We start from the raw sequence: 13,317 nt of genomic DNA, 5'->3' as shown, positions 1-13,317 counted from the left end.
AATCTTCCGCAAATAAAATCTTGAAATAGCTTCCAATGGGTATTTTGTTGTCTGTCAAAACCTTACTATTTGCTAAGGCAGCAGCGGCAGGGGCTGCTCTGTTCCTGGCAGCTTTCAAGCTCTTTTTTTTAGTTATTTATTTATTTTTTTAATCACTCCGTGCTATGAAAACCTTTGGAAGGTTTCTCGTAAATGGCCTTCCTGGGGGTTCAAGCCCTCTAGAAACTGCTCCCCTCTCTGGAAAATCGGTCTGATGTGCTCAAGAGGACTCCCAGGGGCCCCTTGTTAAATTAATTTATGGAAACAAAGATAAGCTGTGCAGACCCCCATAGAGAGATCCTCCTTCCGATGTAGGGAAGGATCCCTGCGGTCTGCAAATCTCCTGTACACAACCAATCTTTGGATATTTCTTATCTTGGTCCAATAAACAGAATCAGAACCTGTAAAGAATCCAGTTTGCTGCGGGGGCCCATCTGACTACTCTACACTACCCTGAGGAGTGAAATATAAAGCTGGCAAGATCCCTCCTAAGAAGATACAGGCACGTGCATCACCCATCCTAAAGCTCCAGAGACGCCCAGGTCTACAGGTATTACTGTGGGAAGGGCATGTCTGCAGCTGCTGCTGCTGTCAGCAGGCACAGAGACCCACAACCGGGAGGACCAGGTCCACAAAACAGCATGCAGGCCTGGAGGTGCACGCATCTCATAAGCATGCAAGCTCCAGAGCCCACATCTCCATTCAGTCTAGAAAACTAGGTCCCTGCCCGAAAGCAAAACTCAACCCAGCGAACACAGCTGCCTCAAGAGTCCCACAGCTTCCTCCCTCAGATTATGCCAACCACAAAAAGTTCTAAATGCATTCAATTCTTAAAGCCACACTCTTATTTTAGCAAAAAATGTTTTTTTGCTAATTCAGCTAAGTGTGAACTGGTCTCTTGTCAAGGGAGCAGCAGGACACTGCTAAACTTAAAAAAAAAAAAAACAGATGGGGGCAAGACCAAGGAATTTGTTTAAAAAAAATAGAAAGATTATTTTTTTGTTTTAGTTGTTTTGATGTTTATTCTTCAGCCATTGCCTTTTTTTTTTTTTCTCTCATTTGGCAGGCAAGTGGGTGGGAATCAAATGAACAAATATAAAAATAGAGAAATAACTAGAATTCATTTTTCACAAGAGTCTGTTAATTGGTTTCTGGTGTACGCATGCAGTGGGAGGCGCTTGCAGGAGGCCAGTTTTATCGTGGTGGCCCCTATGGGAGGACGCGGGGCTGTCCACAGGTTAGTCCAGCTGCGGCAGAGCAGGTACCCCGAAGGAGCTACGCACTTGACCAGAGGCTGAAAAGCTGCGCTAAGAGGAAGGAATCAGCACATAAGCAACTCAAATTCTGCCCTTCCCCCCCCCCCCCCCGACCAGAGGTGGAGGCCTAGGCACCCCCCAAATCTACAGTGGAGTTAAGCTTCCCCTCTGCTTTCAGGGTGCGCACTTCCCACCTCATCCCGCTCGCCCTCTGGAGCAGGCTCCACTCCCAGCCTCCCGCACAACCGGCTGAGCAGCGATGCACCACTTACCTGTCTATAACTTCAGAAATGCCCTGATTTGTTGGGAGGGGTTTTTTTTTGTTTTTTTTCCCTTTTTATCTTTTAAAAAAAAAAAAAAAAAAAATGAAATCACTCCAGAGAAGCAGCTAAAAGCAACAGACAACCAACTCCTAAATCAGTAAGTGAAAAAGTTTGGCAGCAGAAAGCTGAATCTTTTCCTTCTCAGTTTTTACCTCTAGCACGGAGGAGGCCATCCCCGGGAATGTCTCAGCCTGGAAGGTCGCTGTAACATTTGAGACGGGGGAGGAAGAGATCTCGAGTCAGAAGGAGGGAACTGGGCTTCTTCTCTCTCTCTCTCTCTCCCCACAAGGATCCGCCTTCTAATTGCAGCCCCCGGGAGTCTTTGAGGAACCGCCAGTATCCAATGAGACAAACATAAAACTTGAAGTGGTGGGGGGGGGAGTGCTCCCTTACCAGTCCTCAAATGTAGGCTCCACTTCCTCAAAGCTCATAAAAAAAAAGGAAGGGAGATGGGGTTGGTAAAGAGAGGAGAACAGGTTACAGATCCCTGTCAGAGGCAAGGGGGGGGGGGGAGGGGGCGCTTAGTCCTCTTTCAAGAAAAGGTTGGGTTTTTTTGGTTTTTTTTTTGCCCAATTGCTGGTTTCGCTTCACTGGAAAAGGGGGTTTAAGGGCAGCCGCCTGGGTCCCGTGTCATTTGGGAAATCTAATTAACTGGCATTGCACTTAATAAAGTACATGAAAGGTGGGGGGGGGGGGGGAGGCAGGGAGAAAATGAAGCTGGGGGAGGGAGGGCTGTAAGGTTAGTAAATATAATTAAGTTTAATCATAATTGTAAACCCTTTAGAGATGCTTTCCTATGAAAGAAGCTGAACAGAAGAGGGTTCTAGAGAGACTTTTGTTTAGCTTTTGGGGTCAGGAAAATCCTGTGTGTATATATATTTTTTTAAGAAACAGTAGGATATTTCATATATATCTCTATATATAGAGATATATAGAGATATATATGTGTGTGTGTGTATAATCCTATTGTTTCTTGATAATCTTTATTTTAATCCTGGCATTGTAAATCATAAGTAAGCAGTTTATTATAGTAGTGTCCTTTTGGCCTGGCAGGGCAGTTGGAATTTAATAATCACCAATCTGTGTTAATCGGGATAATTAAAGAGCTCAAACCCCGCGTCCTCATCCTCCACCTGCCCCGTTCTCCATGCAAGATTGTTTGTTCTCGCACCATGGGCACTGCCCGCTTCCCTGCCGAAAGCCACCAACTTCTCTGCTGCTCGGCCCCAGAGCTCCACAGCTGCTCGTCCTCCTGAGCTCTCTTCCCTGCTCCTTTCAGGATGAGCTCTTGAGTCCTTGCACCTATACGTTTCCCTCTCCTCCTGCCGGGGAGATGCCCCCGGGAGTGCTCACCTTGCCCTCTGGGATGGTGATGGGTTCGGCCCTGATAAACCGGAAGCAGACAGGTCCTGCCAGTCGAGGGAGGGGCCTTTTAAAACTCAAAACCTTATTTCTTCTAGAGGTCCAAATAAAAAGTCAAGTTAAAAAGGGGGAAGAGAAAGGGATAGTAATACTTGATTCTTAAAACCTCACTATCCTAATGAACGATATCACTTTTTTTTCCCCCATCTACCTCATTGCTTTTATTTTCTAAAACTCTAAGGAGGGGAGAAAGGTGGCTAATTACCCTCTGCTGGAGCTGCTGCCTGGACTGTTTAAAACGTGTTTCTGGCGGTGCCGTTCCTGAGCATGAGTGGCAGCAGGAAGGTAAGGTAACCGCAGCTCCCACACGGGCATTTACATCACATTTCTCTCTCTCTCCCTCTGTCAGGATGGAATTGCCAGTTACGCTCTCGGCTTGGTATTAGAATTGGACAACATCCTCTTAAGGCCAATAAGAGGCACCACAAATGTGCAAAAACTCCCCTTTTATCCAGGATCAGGACAGCCACTAGAATTTGGCAACTTAGATGTAAAGCAGAGGAAAAAAAACATTCAGTTAAAGAAGCATTTACATTCCAAAATTCCCAACTAGTCAGCACAAGAGGGATTTCGTTCACAGTCACTGGGGTTTCTCTTCAGGGATGTGTGAATTGGTAAAGAAAAAAATAAAGTTTTATGAACCACTTTCAAGTTTATGGTGGTTTGCATTAGTCTAGTGAACCTTTTCCTCTACCCCCCTCCCTGAAAAAAAAAGAACTAATACTGACTTCTCAAATCAGCAAATCTGAATGGAAATTCAAAAGGATTCATTCCCACTCCCCCCCAGCCCATCTCCCATCCCCTCAGGTTTCCTCTCCTCCCCCCTCCCCAAATTTCCCCAGGCAAATCTACGAAAATTCTGATCATCCCTTCAGACTCAACGTGGGTCGAGCTTCCCCTGGCCCCAGTTTGATTTCTGAATTGTCGGCTTGTTCCGGGTCCCTTTGCAGGGAGCGGAGAATTCAATTCATTCCGGCTGTCGGTGACACGGGGAAAGGGCCGTGCGTTAGATCAGGAAAACCTCGGCATTAACGGGGGACTCGGAGAAGGGGACCCGGGGAAGATTGCCCCAAAACAGAAAAACCTCAGCCTGGAGTTCAAAGAGATGCTTTTGAAAGTTGAAAATATGTTGCAAGGTATTTATTTTTTTTCTTGCATATGACCCGGATTATTAGAAAGAATAGAACTGAAGCCTTTTTTTTTTTTCACTGACTTTCAAAGATTTTTGTGCTCCTTAGAGAGGGAAAGAAAGCCACTAATGAAAGGTAGAGCAGCATAATTCCTATCCGGATGCGTTCATCCCACATTTGGAAGCACTTAGTTTTGCTGCATCTGAAGTTAGAGAAAAAAAAATCCCCCACTGTCTGATTAACAAACTGATATCAAAGACTCGAAGGCGTGTGCCCTCAGCCTTAAATTAATTTTCTAGCTTGACAAGAAAGGCATTTTGCAAATGAATGTGCGCATAAGAGGATGAAGTACAAGCAATTTCTCTCAGTTACCCCCATGCATCTCCAAATCAACTTCTGAAATATTCAGGTTATCCTTTCTTTCCTTCTTATGTATTATAGTGCTGGTGCAAAGTGCAGGATCCAAAGTAAAAGGACCTAAATATCACCCCTTACCCACAGAATAGGTACAGCACAGGCAGCAGCAGTGCAAGCCTCTCTCTCTCTCATACACACACACACACACTGCCCCACCACAGTACAGATACAGCACAGGCTGCAGCAGTGCAAGCTTCCCTCACACACACACACACACTGCCCCACCACAGAACAGGTACAGCACAGGCTGCAGCAGTGCAAGCTTCTCTCTCTCTCTCACACACACACACACACACACTGCCCCACCACAGAACAGGTACAGAAAAGGCAGCAGCAGTGCAAGCTTCTCTCTCTCTCTCTCTCACACACACACACACACTGCCCCACCACAGAACAGGTATAGCAAAGACAGCAGCAGTGCAAGCTTCTCTCTCTCACACATACATACTCACATACACACTGCCCCACCACAGAACAGGTACAGCACAGACAGCGGCAGTGCAAACTTCCTTCATACACACACACACTGCCCCATCACAGAACAGGTATAGCAAAGGCAGCAACAGTGCAAGCTTCCCTCACATACACACTGCCCCACCACAGAACAGGTACAGCACAGGCAGCAGCAGGGCAAGCTTCCCTCACACACACACACACACACACTGCCCCACCACAGAACAGGTACAGCACAGGCAGCAGCAGGGCAAGCTTCCCTCACACACACACACACTGCCCCACCACAGAACAGGTACAGCACAGGCTGCAGCAGTGCAAGCTTCTCTCTCTCTCTCACACACACACACACACACACACACACACACACTGCCCCACCACAGAACAGGTACAGAAAAGGCAGCAGCAGTGCAAGCTTCTCTCTCTCTCTCACACACACACACACACACACACACACTGCCCCACCACAGAACAGGTATAGCAAAGACAGCAGCAGTGCAAGCTTCTCTCTCTCACACATACATACTCACATACACACTGCCCCACCACAGAACAGGTACAGCACAGACAGCGGCAGTGCAAACTTCCTTCATACACACACACACTGCCCCATCACAGAACAGGTATAGCAAAGGCAGCAACAGTGCAAGCTTCCCTCACATACACACTGCCCCACCACAGAACAGGTACAGCACAGGCAGCAACAGTGCAAGCTTCCCTCACATACACACTGCCACACCACAGAACAGGTACAGCACAGGTAGCAGCAGTGCAAGCTTCTCTCTCTCACACACACACACTGGCCCACCACAGAACAGGTACAGCAAAGGCAGCAGCAGTGCAAGCTTCTCTCTCTCACACACACACACACACACACACGCACACACTGCCCCACCACAGAACAGGTATCGCAAAGGCAGCAGCAGTGCAAGCTTCCCTCACATACACACTGCCCCACCACAGAACAGGTACAGCACAGACAGCGGCAGTGCAAACTTCCTTCAAACACACACATACACTGCCCCATCACAGAACAGGTACAGCACAGACAACAGCAGTGCAAGCTTCCCTCACCCACACTGCCCCACCAAGCATAAAAATATCTTTCTAGCAACTCTTTCAACTCTAATATTTTCTAATCAAAAATTCCGACCTTGGCTATGAAACAAAATAAAGAGGCGATCCCACCCTATTGAAAGATTATACAAACACACCAGAGAGAAAGGACTATTGTCCAAATGTTAAAAAGCCTTAGCTGAAGAGTTAAGCAATACTGTCCCCCTGCCCCTTCCCACAACCCCCACATGTATTATGCCTGGAGCCAGTATACCTGCAGGGTCATAATCAAAATCAGAAATGTTCGTTTCTGACCAATTGTAAAGAATCCCCGTCTAGAATCATTAGAATCCATCTAACTGGTAAAAATGCACCACCTAAAAGAAAACCAATCGGGCAGCATGTTGGAAAAACTGCAGGGTCAGATTCGTCTTCCACACATGGTGGGAATGGCCGGCAAACAATTCTGGATGTTGACTAAGTAACATCACAAACTTGAACCATAAGTTGAGGATAGACCCCAAGCTATTCTTGTTAGGATATAGAAAGAAACACGAGATAAGACTCCCATTCCAAACCAATACCACACTTACTGCAGGCCGCCGGGATTGCACTGGCTTAAGAACTGGAAATCCCCAACCAGTCCAACGATAAAGCAAGGAGTCCAAAGCCAGAGAGACGGAGATCGTGGAAACAATAACTACGCCACTCAGGATCCGATGACGCTATTGTACAGATATTATACTGCACTTACTGAAGCAATGAAATCAAACTTCGACTCTGATCCACAAGCAACGTAACACATAAGGATATGAAGAGCAGAACGGATGAAGAATCACGTTCCAAGGCTTCCTCCAAGACACTGGGGAATCTATGGATCTTATAATGAAGCGTTTTACGTGACCCTTGTAACCTTGCATAAGCGAATGTTTTGTAAACACTGATGTAAATTAGGACCCTCTGATGTTGCTAATGAGTTTTACAAATCCCCACAATTCTTTGCTCAAAAGGTTCCCAGTAAACACAAGTTTGAAAGCAGTGCAATGGTGATCTTAAAGACATCAAATAGAAGCCTCATTTGGTCACTATTCCCTTCCCTCTGGAGCAATATTTTTCCACTAGAAATCTCAATCCAGTTAGCTCTGGTTTATCCTGTATTTGATAGAAAGAGCCACATAAACCAGTTGTCTGTTCTGCAGAATTTCTCACAAATTCTATCAGGGTCAATATTCCGAGGATTTATTTGGATAGCTGGATAACTCTAACTGGTTAGAAATCTGCCTCTCTCTTTGTCACTGGTTAAATTTGTGCTGGTATAACCGCAGACCATGCAAATTTGGCCAGGCATAAAAGAAGCCAACTAGAAGCTTACCCTGCGCACATTTCTCCAATTTAATTGGTTTAGTATAATATTCAGCATTAATTGGCTATCATTTTCCAGCAGAAGTGCAGCCGCACATACAGATGCCCTATATCTAGCCACTCAAATTTTCCGATAGCTGCCTAAAAGTCTGCATGCTGAGTACTTTTATTCACTAAAAAAAAGTACCTGTGCTCTGCATCAGCACACATACTTTTCGCCACTGGAAAAAGAAGAAACCCTGAGAGACGGTGCAGTCCCAGGGGGCGGGAAGATGTCAAGACAGTGAGTTTATGCAATTTTGCTAATTTTTTTTGATGGGCACTTATACTAGTAATAATTTTTTTTAATTGAAATTTTAAATTTACATCCAAGAATCTTGTTTACAGAAATAGCAGAGAATCCCATTATATACAATTTAAAGAAAAAAAAAAGAACACAGCAAAACCATAGTGAGAGAGCTGAAATACAAAACACATATGGGAAGAGATCACAAAAGAACTAAATAACAAAAGGAAAAGCCTACTAGTAATAATTTAATACTGAAAATAACAATGTCTGTTAATGCAATACTTTTAAATACCCGAAAGGTATTAAATAATGCACAGGAATCAAACCTCTTCCAATGAAGCTGTAGGACTAGGGATCATGACATGTGAGGAAATACTTTTCCACAGAAAGGATGGGGAATGCCTGAATTGCCCTCCCTGAAGATGTGCTGAGAATAAGAATGGTAGAGGAATTCAAAAGGGGGTGGGATAAAAGCAGCAGGTTTATCCTGGCTGGAGAGATAACAGAACAGAAATAACACAAGTTTGGGGAACATTTCTGCAGGGGGCAGGGGGTGCCGTTAACCTACATGGAGTGTCAATTAAAACCGTAAACAGCTTGATGGATATTTACTATGTTAATATTTTTTTCTTTTAATTTTTCTTCTTCTTCTTTATCCTCACTTTCATTTTTCATTTTGTTTTTCAACAGTTTCATGGATCTTTTTTTTTTATGTCTTTTTTTTCATTTTTTTTCTTATATCTCTTTGCTTTTTTTTTTGTGTCCTGTTATTTTTTCATGATTTCTCCTCTTCTTTCCTTTTCCTTTTTAGTTTTTCCCTTGTGCTCTCTCGTTCTACCCTTTTAATACCTGAACTATTTCTTTTTATCCTTCCTTTCCTGTTTCCTATTTGTTGTGTTTTTCCCTTTTTCCTTTGTCTTTCTTTTCTTACATTTTCTATCTTTCTTCTCTCTTTTCTTTCGCTTTTTCTTTCTCCATTTTTCATTCTGTTTTGTTTTAGTCTTCATTTCATTTAATCGGTTTTTTTTGGGGGGGGGCTGCTGTTTTCTTTTATCTTTTCTTTCTTTCCCTACTCATTTTCATTTTTATGTTTTTCTTTTGCCTTTTTCCCAGTTTCTCCTTTCTTTGCTATCTTCCATTCTCTGAATTTCCTCTTCTTCTTTCCCTTTGTGCTTAATTCTCTACCTTTATTTTCCTTTTACCTTTCTTGCTTACTGTTATATTTTCTTTCTTTTTTTATTCCATGTTTTGGGGATTTGTTGATCTTTTCCTCCAGTTTACCTTTTCCTTTGTTCCTTTCTCTATTTTCTATTCTATTACATTTTAGTATGTTTTTCTGTTTATGCTTATGATTCTTTCTCAGTTTTTAGTACCTTCTTGCTTCTTTCCTTCCTGTACTGTCTTTTGCTTTCTTTATTCCTCTACCCTCTTTCTCTTCCTTTTAGTTTTTTGCTACTGTTTTGGTTTTTTTTTTTTGGGAGGGGGGGAGGGAACATTTTTAACCTTCCTCTTTTTTTAATGTCCTTCAGCAAACCCATAATTAGTAATGGCAAATAAGGTATGAAATCACTGATAGGGTACACAGAGTGGAAGAAAGAGATAACATGACCAGGCAAGGAAGTGCCCAAAAGGCTGCATGATTTTGAGCAGGGATATTTTATTTATTGAAATGCTAAACCTGTTATTCTAATCAGATTAAATAAAGAGTTTGGAAGGGTTTGTGAGAGGCAGTTCTTACACTTACCTGATTTATGTTTGTTGGCTATGTAAAGATCTGGACGGGGAGGGGAGAAACCCATTTCTCGACCAAACCCTTTGCCCGCCCCTTCCCATAGCTCTCTCCCTCTCTTCTCCTTTCCTCTTGTTCTTTTTCTTTCATTTCTCACCTTTCTCTTGTTCATCACCCTCTTGTTCTCTCTCTCTCCTGCTGTCCTTGCCTTTTCTCCATCTCTCTTACATCTCACTCTCCCTCCTTTCCATTCTTTCTTGCTCTCTCTCTCTCTTTCTCTTCCTTTGCACAAGTATATTTTCCTCTCCACTGAAGCATGAAAAACTGTAGAAGCGTAGCCATTGTTGACTTTGGTTTTCCCTATCTTTTAAAAAAAATGCCGTTATTAAAAATGTACATTTCAGTTTCTGAAATTAGTTCCTAAAATAAAGCGCCGCCCCCCCCCCCCTTTTCTATTTTGTATCTGTTAGACACGTTTCTCTCAGGGCAGGATGGGGTTCCACCCACTGTCAACCCATGGAAAAAATCCTGTGGCCCCCAACTAAAGAGGAAGGTTAGGTAAATAGTCCCTTTTCAAAGTCAACATGACAGTTTTGGTGCTTTGTATCTGGCTTTGAATTATTTTTATTTTATTTTATTATTCTTGCTACTATATTTGTTTCTTCTTGTATGTTTTAACCACTCTCACGTGCTTCTCTAGCCACACATGCACAAATTATCATGACATATCTGAAGCTGTACATCATCCTTTAATTTCATTCTGCTCTCTTTCTTTTTTTTTTCTCTCTCTCTCTCTCCATAGTTCTCCTTTTGCTATCTTTTTCAAACAAATATTATACTGGTGTTTTCAATTTCTACTTCAAGTTAAATTGAGTAAGGAGTCCTGTCTTCTTCATTAGTCTCTCTGTCTCTCCCCTATTCCAAGACTGTCTATTTTTCATTTCAATCTTCCTTTTTTTGATGTGGCTGGAATACAAACATTGCCAAAGCTATTACAAGTTAGTAAAATAAACATCGTACAAAAATGTGATTCCATCCAATTCTAGGGTTTTGATCCTGACTTTCCCTATCTTTTTCTCTTTTTTGCCCCTTATGTTTCCTCTTGTTTTCTCTTTTCTCTATCAATCTTTCTCCTCTTTGTCTCTTCGCTGTTATCATTTGCTTTCTGTCTCACTTCTTCTCCCCTTCCTCATGGATTACTTGCACCTAAATATGTAAACACTAGATAAGCGGGAATATGATAAAGACATTCAAATACCTCAAAGATTTAAATAATGCACAAGCAGGCCTTATTTAGAAAAAGAGGTCATGGTATGAGGCTCCAAGAAGTTAGGTGCAACATCAAGAAATAGTTCTTCACGGAAAAGTTGTTGAATGCATGGAATGGCCTCCCAGCAGAGGTGGTGGAGAGAAAACCAGTAATGGAATTCAAGGAAGCATTGTGTAAGCGTAGAGGATCCCTAGTTGTGAAGCAGTGAAGGGAAAACCAGAGATCAGCTGGGCCTATGGCATTGCACTAGTAACGAAAATGTGAAGTCTAGATGAGCCTCAGGCTCAGAACAAGATAAAACAGATTGTATGCATGTTATAAAGGCCAACTTTGGTGGTAGGGTAGGCCAAAATTATTTTTTAACATGCTATTGTCCCTGTCAGAAAAAGCAGCATTGGCTCTTTATAAATAGCTATTGCAAGGAAAATGTTAACCAGTATTTAAAAATAAGGGAAAGCTGTTAAAATTTGAGGAATGGAAAATTATAATTACATTTGTCTTTTCTATTTTACCCCAATTGTAAACATGTTTTAAATATGTCTAAATTGCTCCTATAGGATGTATAGGGCCAGTGCAATTGTGGTGGTACTCCAGTCTGGGGCAGCAATAAATATTTTCTTCTTGTGAGCTTCTGGAGGTGAATACAAGGTGCATATGTATTTGGGTGAATGGATGTTTGTGAGTAGCTTTATCAGCAGAAGAGTAGAGGGTGTTAATGCTCTGGTGGCTCCTTCTGCGTGCTCTAAATGTCTTTTTAAAAGCCAAATTTATGAAAGTTGCTATATACCCTCCGAAGACCAACATGTTTTTAAAGAAATTAAACCCTAAGTAAAAAGAAAGGAAAAAAACAACTAAAGCAGTAGAAAGGGATAAGACTTACAGTAGCGATGCTAGTGAAACAACGAAGTGCAGGGTTGGCATAAGAGGTAAGGGGGGAGGAAGGTGTGGATAGACATGGAAAAAGCAGAAAGTATTTACAGAAGAAGGGGATGGAGAAAGAACAGAGAGAGGAAAGTAACTATTGTAGAGGAGTAGATATCATTTGGCAAAGAGACATCTGAGACAGGATATGATAGAAGTTTACAAAATTATGAGCAGCGTGAAACAAGTTACTATGAAATAGTTATTTACGCTATCAAATGATACTAATGGAACCTGCAGTACCCTATCTTCCACAGAGCTTGCAGTATCTCTGAGAGACTAACCCCTCGGGTGTTTTCTCCCTCTCAATGGTTCCACTGTACTTCACATGCCCATGCACTACAAACAACATAGGACACTTCTTTGAGTCCAACCAGCTTGTCTTATTTTTCACACGAACACACAACAGCAGCATCTCACCAGCCAGGGGTGGTTGTTTCACTTCAAGTCATTCAAATCCTGAACAGTCAGTGCAGCACAAGATGATACCATTAATTCTGGTGCTATTCACCATCGGATTCAGGCATTCAGTTCTCAATAGCTGAGGTCCCCAGCACTGATTTGGTATTGGTATTCACTAAAGAATGCTTCATTGCAAGCTACTAAAATGAGAAAAGATCCAAAGGTTATTGGCATCATCCTTCCTGGAGCTTACAAATACTCCGCAAGGAGCTGGATCTACTAGGGTTGCATATTCCAAGAGACCCTTCAAAAACTGGAGTATGTACAGAACAAAAAACAATGATCAGAACATCAGCAATCACCATGTGGGAGAGCTGGAATTAACCATCTCAATTAGACACCATCGCTTACACTAGGACTGTTGCGCCCGTCGGTCGCAGACAGCTGCGACCTCTATTGCTCACCTCCATTTTTCCTGCACCAGTAATTCTCGGACAATTGGTGACCTCTGCCTCTGCATGCTGCTCTCCTCAGCGTTCCTGGGATGATGTGAGCAATCCCGTCTGCCATCTTGAATCAGGGATTACCTAGGGCCCGCGCGTGCGCGCCAGGCCCCATCTTATACACATCATGGCGGGAACCTTGGGGGCGTCCCCTCCACATGATGTCATCTGCCTGCATGTATTTGAGCCAGCCAGTCTGAGCTACCTATGAGTTAGCAAGGACTTCCTTCCTACTGAATTCCACTCCTTCGGAGACTCTTTACTTCGCTACACTGAACTCGTTCCTGACCCAAAGACTCGAACGCTTTAGGTACCCGCTCCTCGGGGGCCTTGTCACATTCTGGCTATCCGCTCCTCAGAGGGCCTTCCTGCCTGGAGACTCCCTTCATCCACTCTGGGCTTTGTCTGGGCTTTGTCTGGTTCAGCTTGTGACTTCGCTACCTTCAGCTGACGGAACCTCCGGTGTGCCTCGGGCCCCTACCGTGTTCGCCTCAGCAACCTTCCTTGCACACTTCAGAGTGAGTACCATCAACTCTTTAGCTCTGCTGACCTCCTGCTCTACTCATTATTCTCCTGTGATTCTCAGCATACCCCAAGCTACGGGCCACTATCGGATAAATACTGAAAGTTCCATCGAAGGAGGGATTCCCTGGCGTACCCTGCTCTACGGACCACTACTGGGGATATCATCGAGCTACCATTCCTCTGGACTGTGTCTCTCTCTTCCCACTTGGTGGGTTTTTCT

The 13,317-nt window shown here is 43.4% G+C and overlaps 1 protein-coding gene across 2 annotated transcripts in view; it reads right to left on the bottom strand.

The window, feature by feature from the left end:
- The window catches only part of SP7 (Sp7 transcription factor), a 50,249-nt gene extending 48,362 nt beyond the window's left edge, over positions 1-1,887 (bottom strand). The window contains exon 1 of one of the 2 annotated variants that reach the window (XM_029595218.1): positions 1,771-1,887. In XM_029595218.1, coding sequence (XP_029451078.1) covers positions 1,771-1,791 — 21 coding nt within the window. In that variant the 5' untranslated portion in view covers positions 1,792-1,887. Of the gene's footprint in view, positions 1-1,567; positions 1,636-1,770 lie in introns of those variants that run through there. The other variant, XM_029595219.1, reaches the window with a different exon arrangement.
- Between the last annotated feature and the right edge of the window lie 11,430 nt (positions 1,888-13,317).

This window comes from Rhinatrema bivittatum, chromosome 3 (genome assembly GCF_901001135.1).
Source record: "Rhinatrema bivittatum chromosome 3, aRhiBiv1.1, whole genome shotgun sequence".
Lineage (NCBI taxonomy): Eukaryota > Metazoa > Chordata > Amphibia > Gymnophiona > Rhinatrematidae > Rhinatrema > Rhinatrema bivittatum.
The sequence above is the reverse complement of the archived record's forward strand: the minus strand, read 5'-3'. Positions and strand labels throughout refer to the sequence as shown.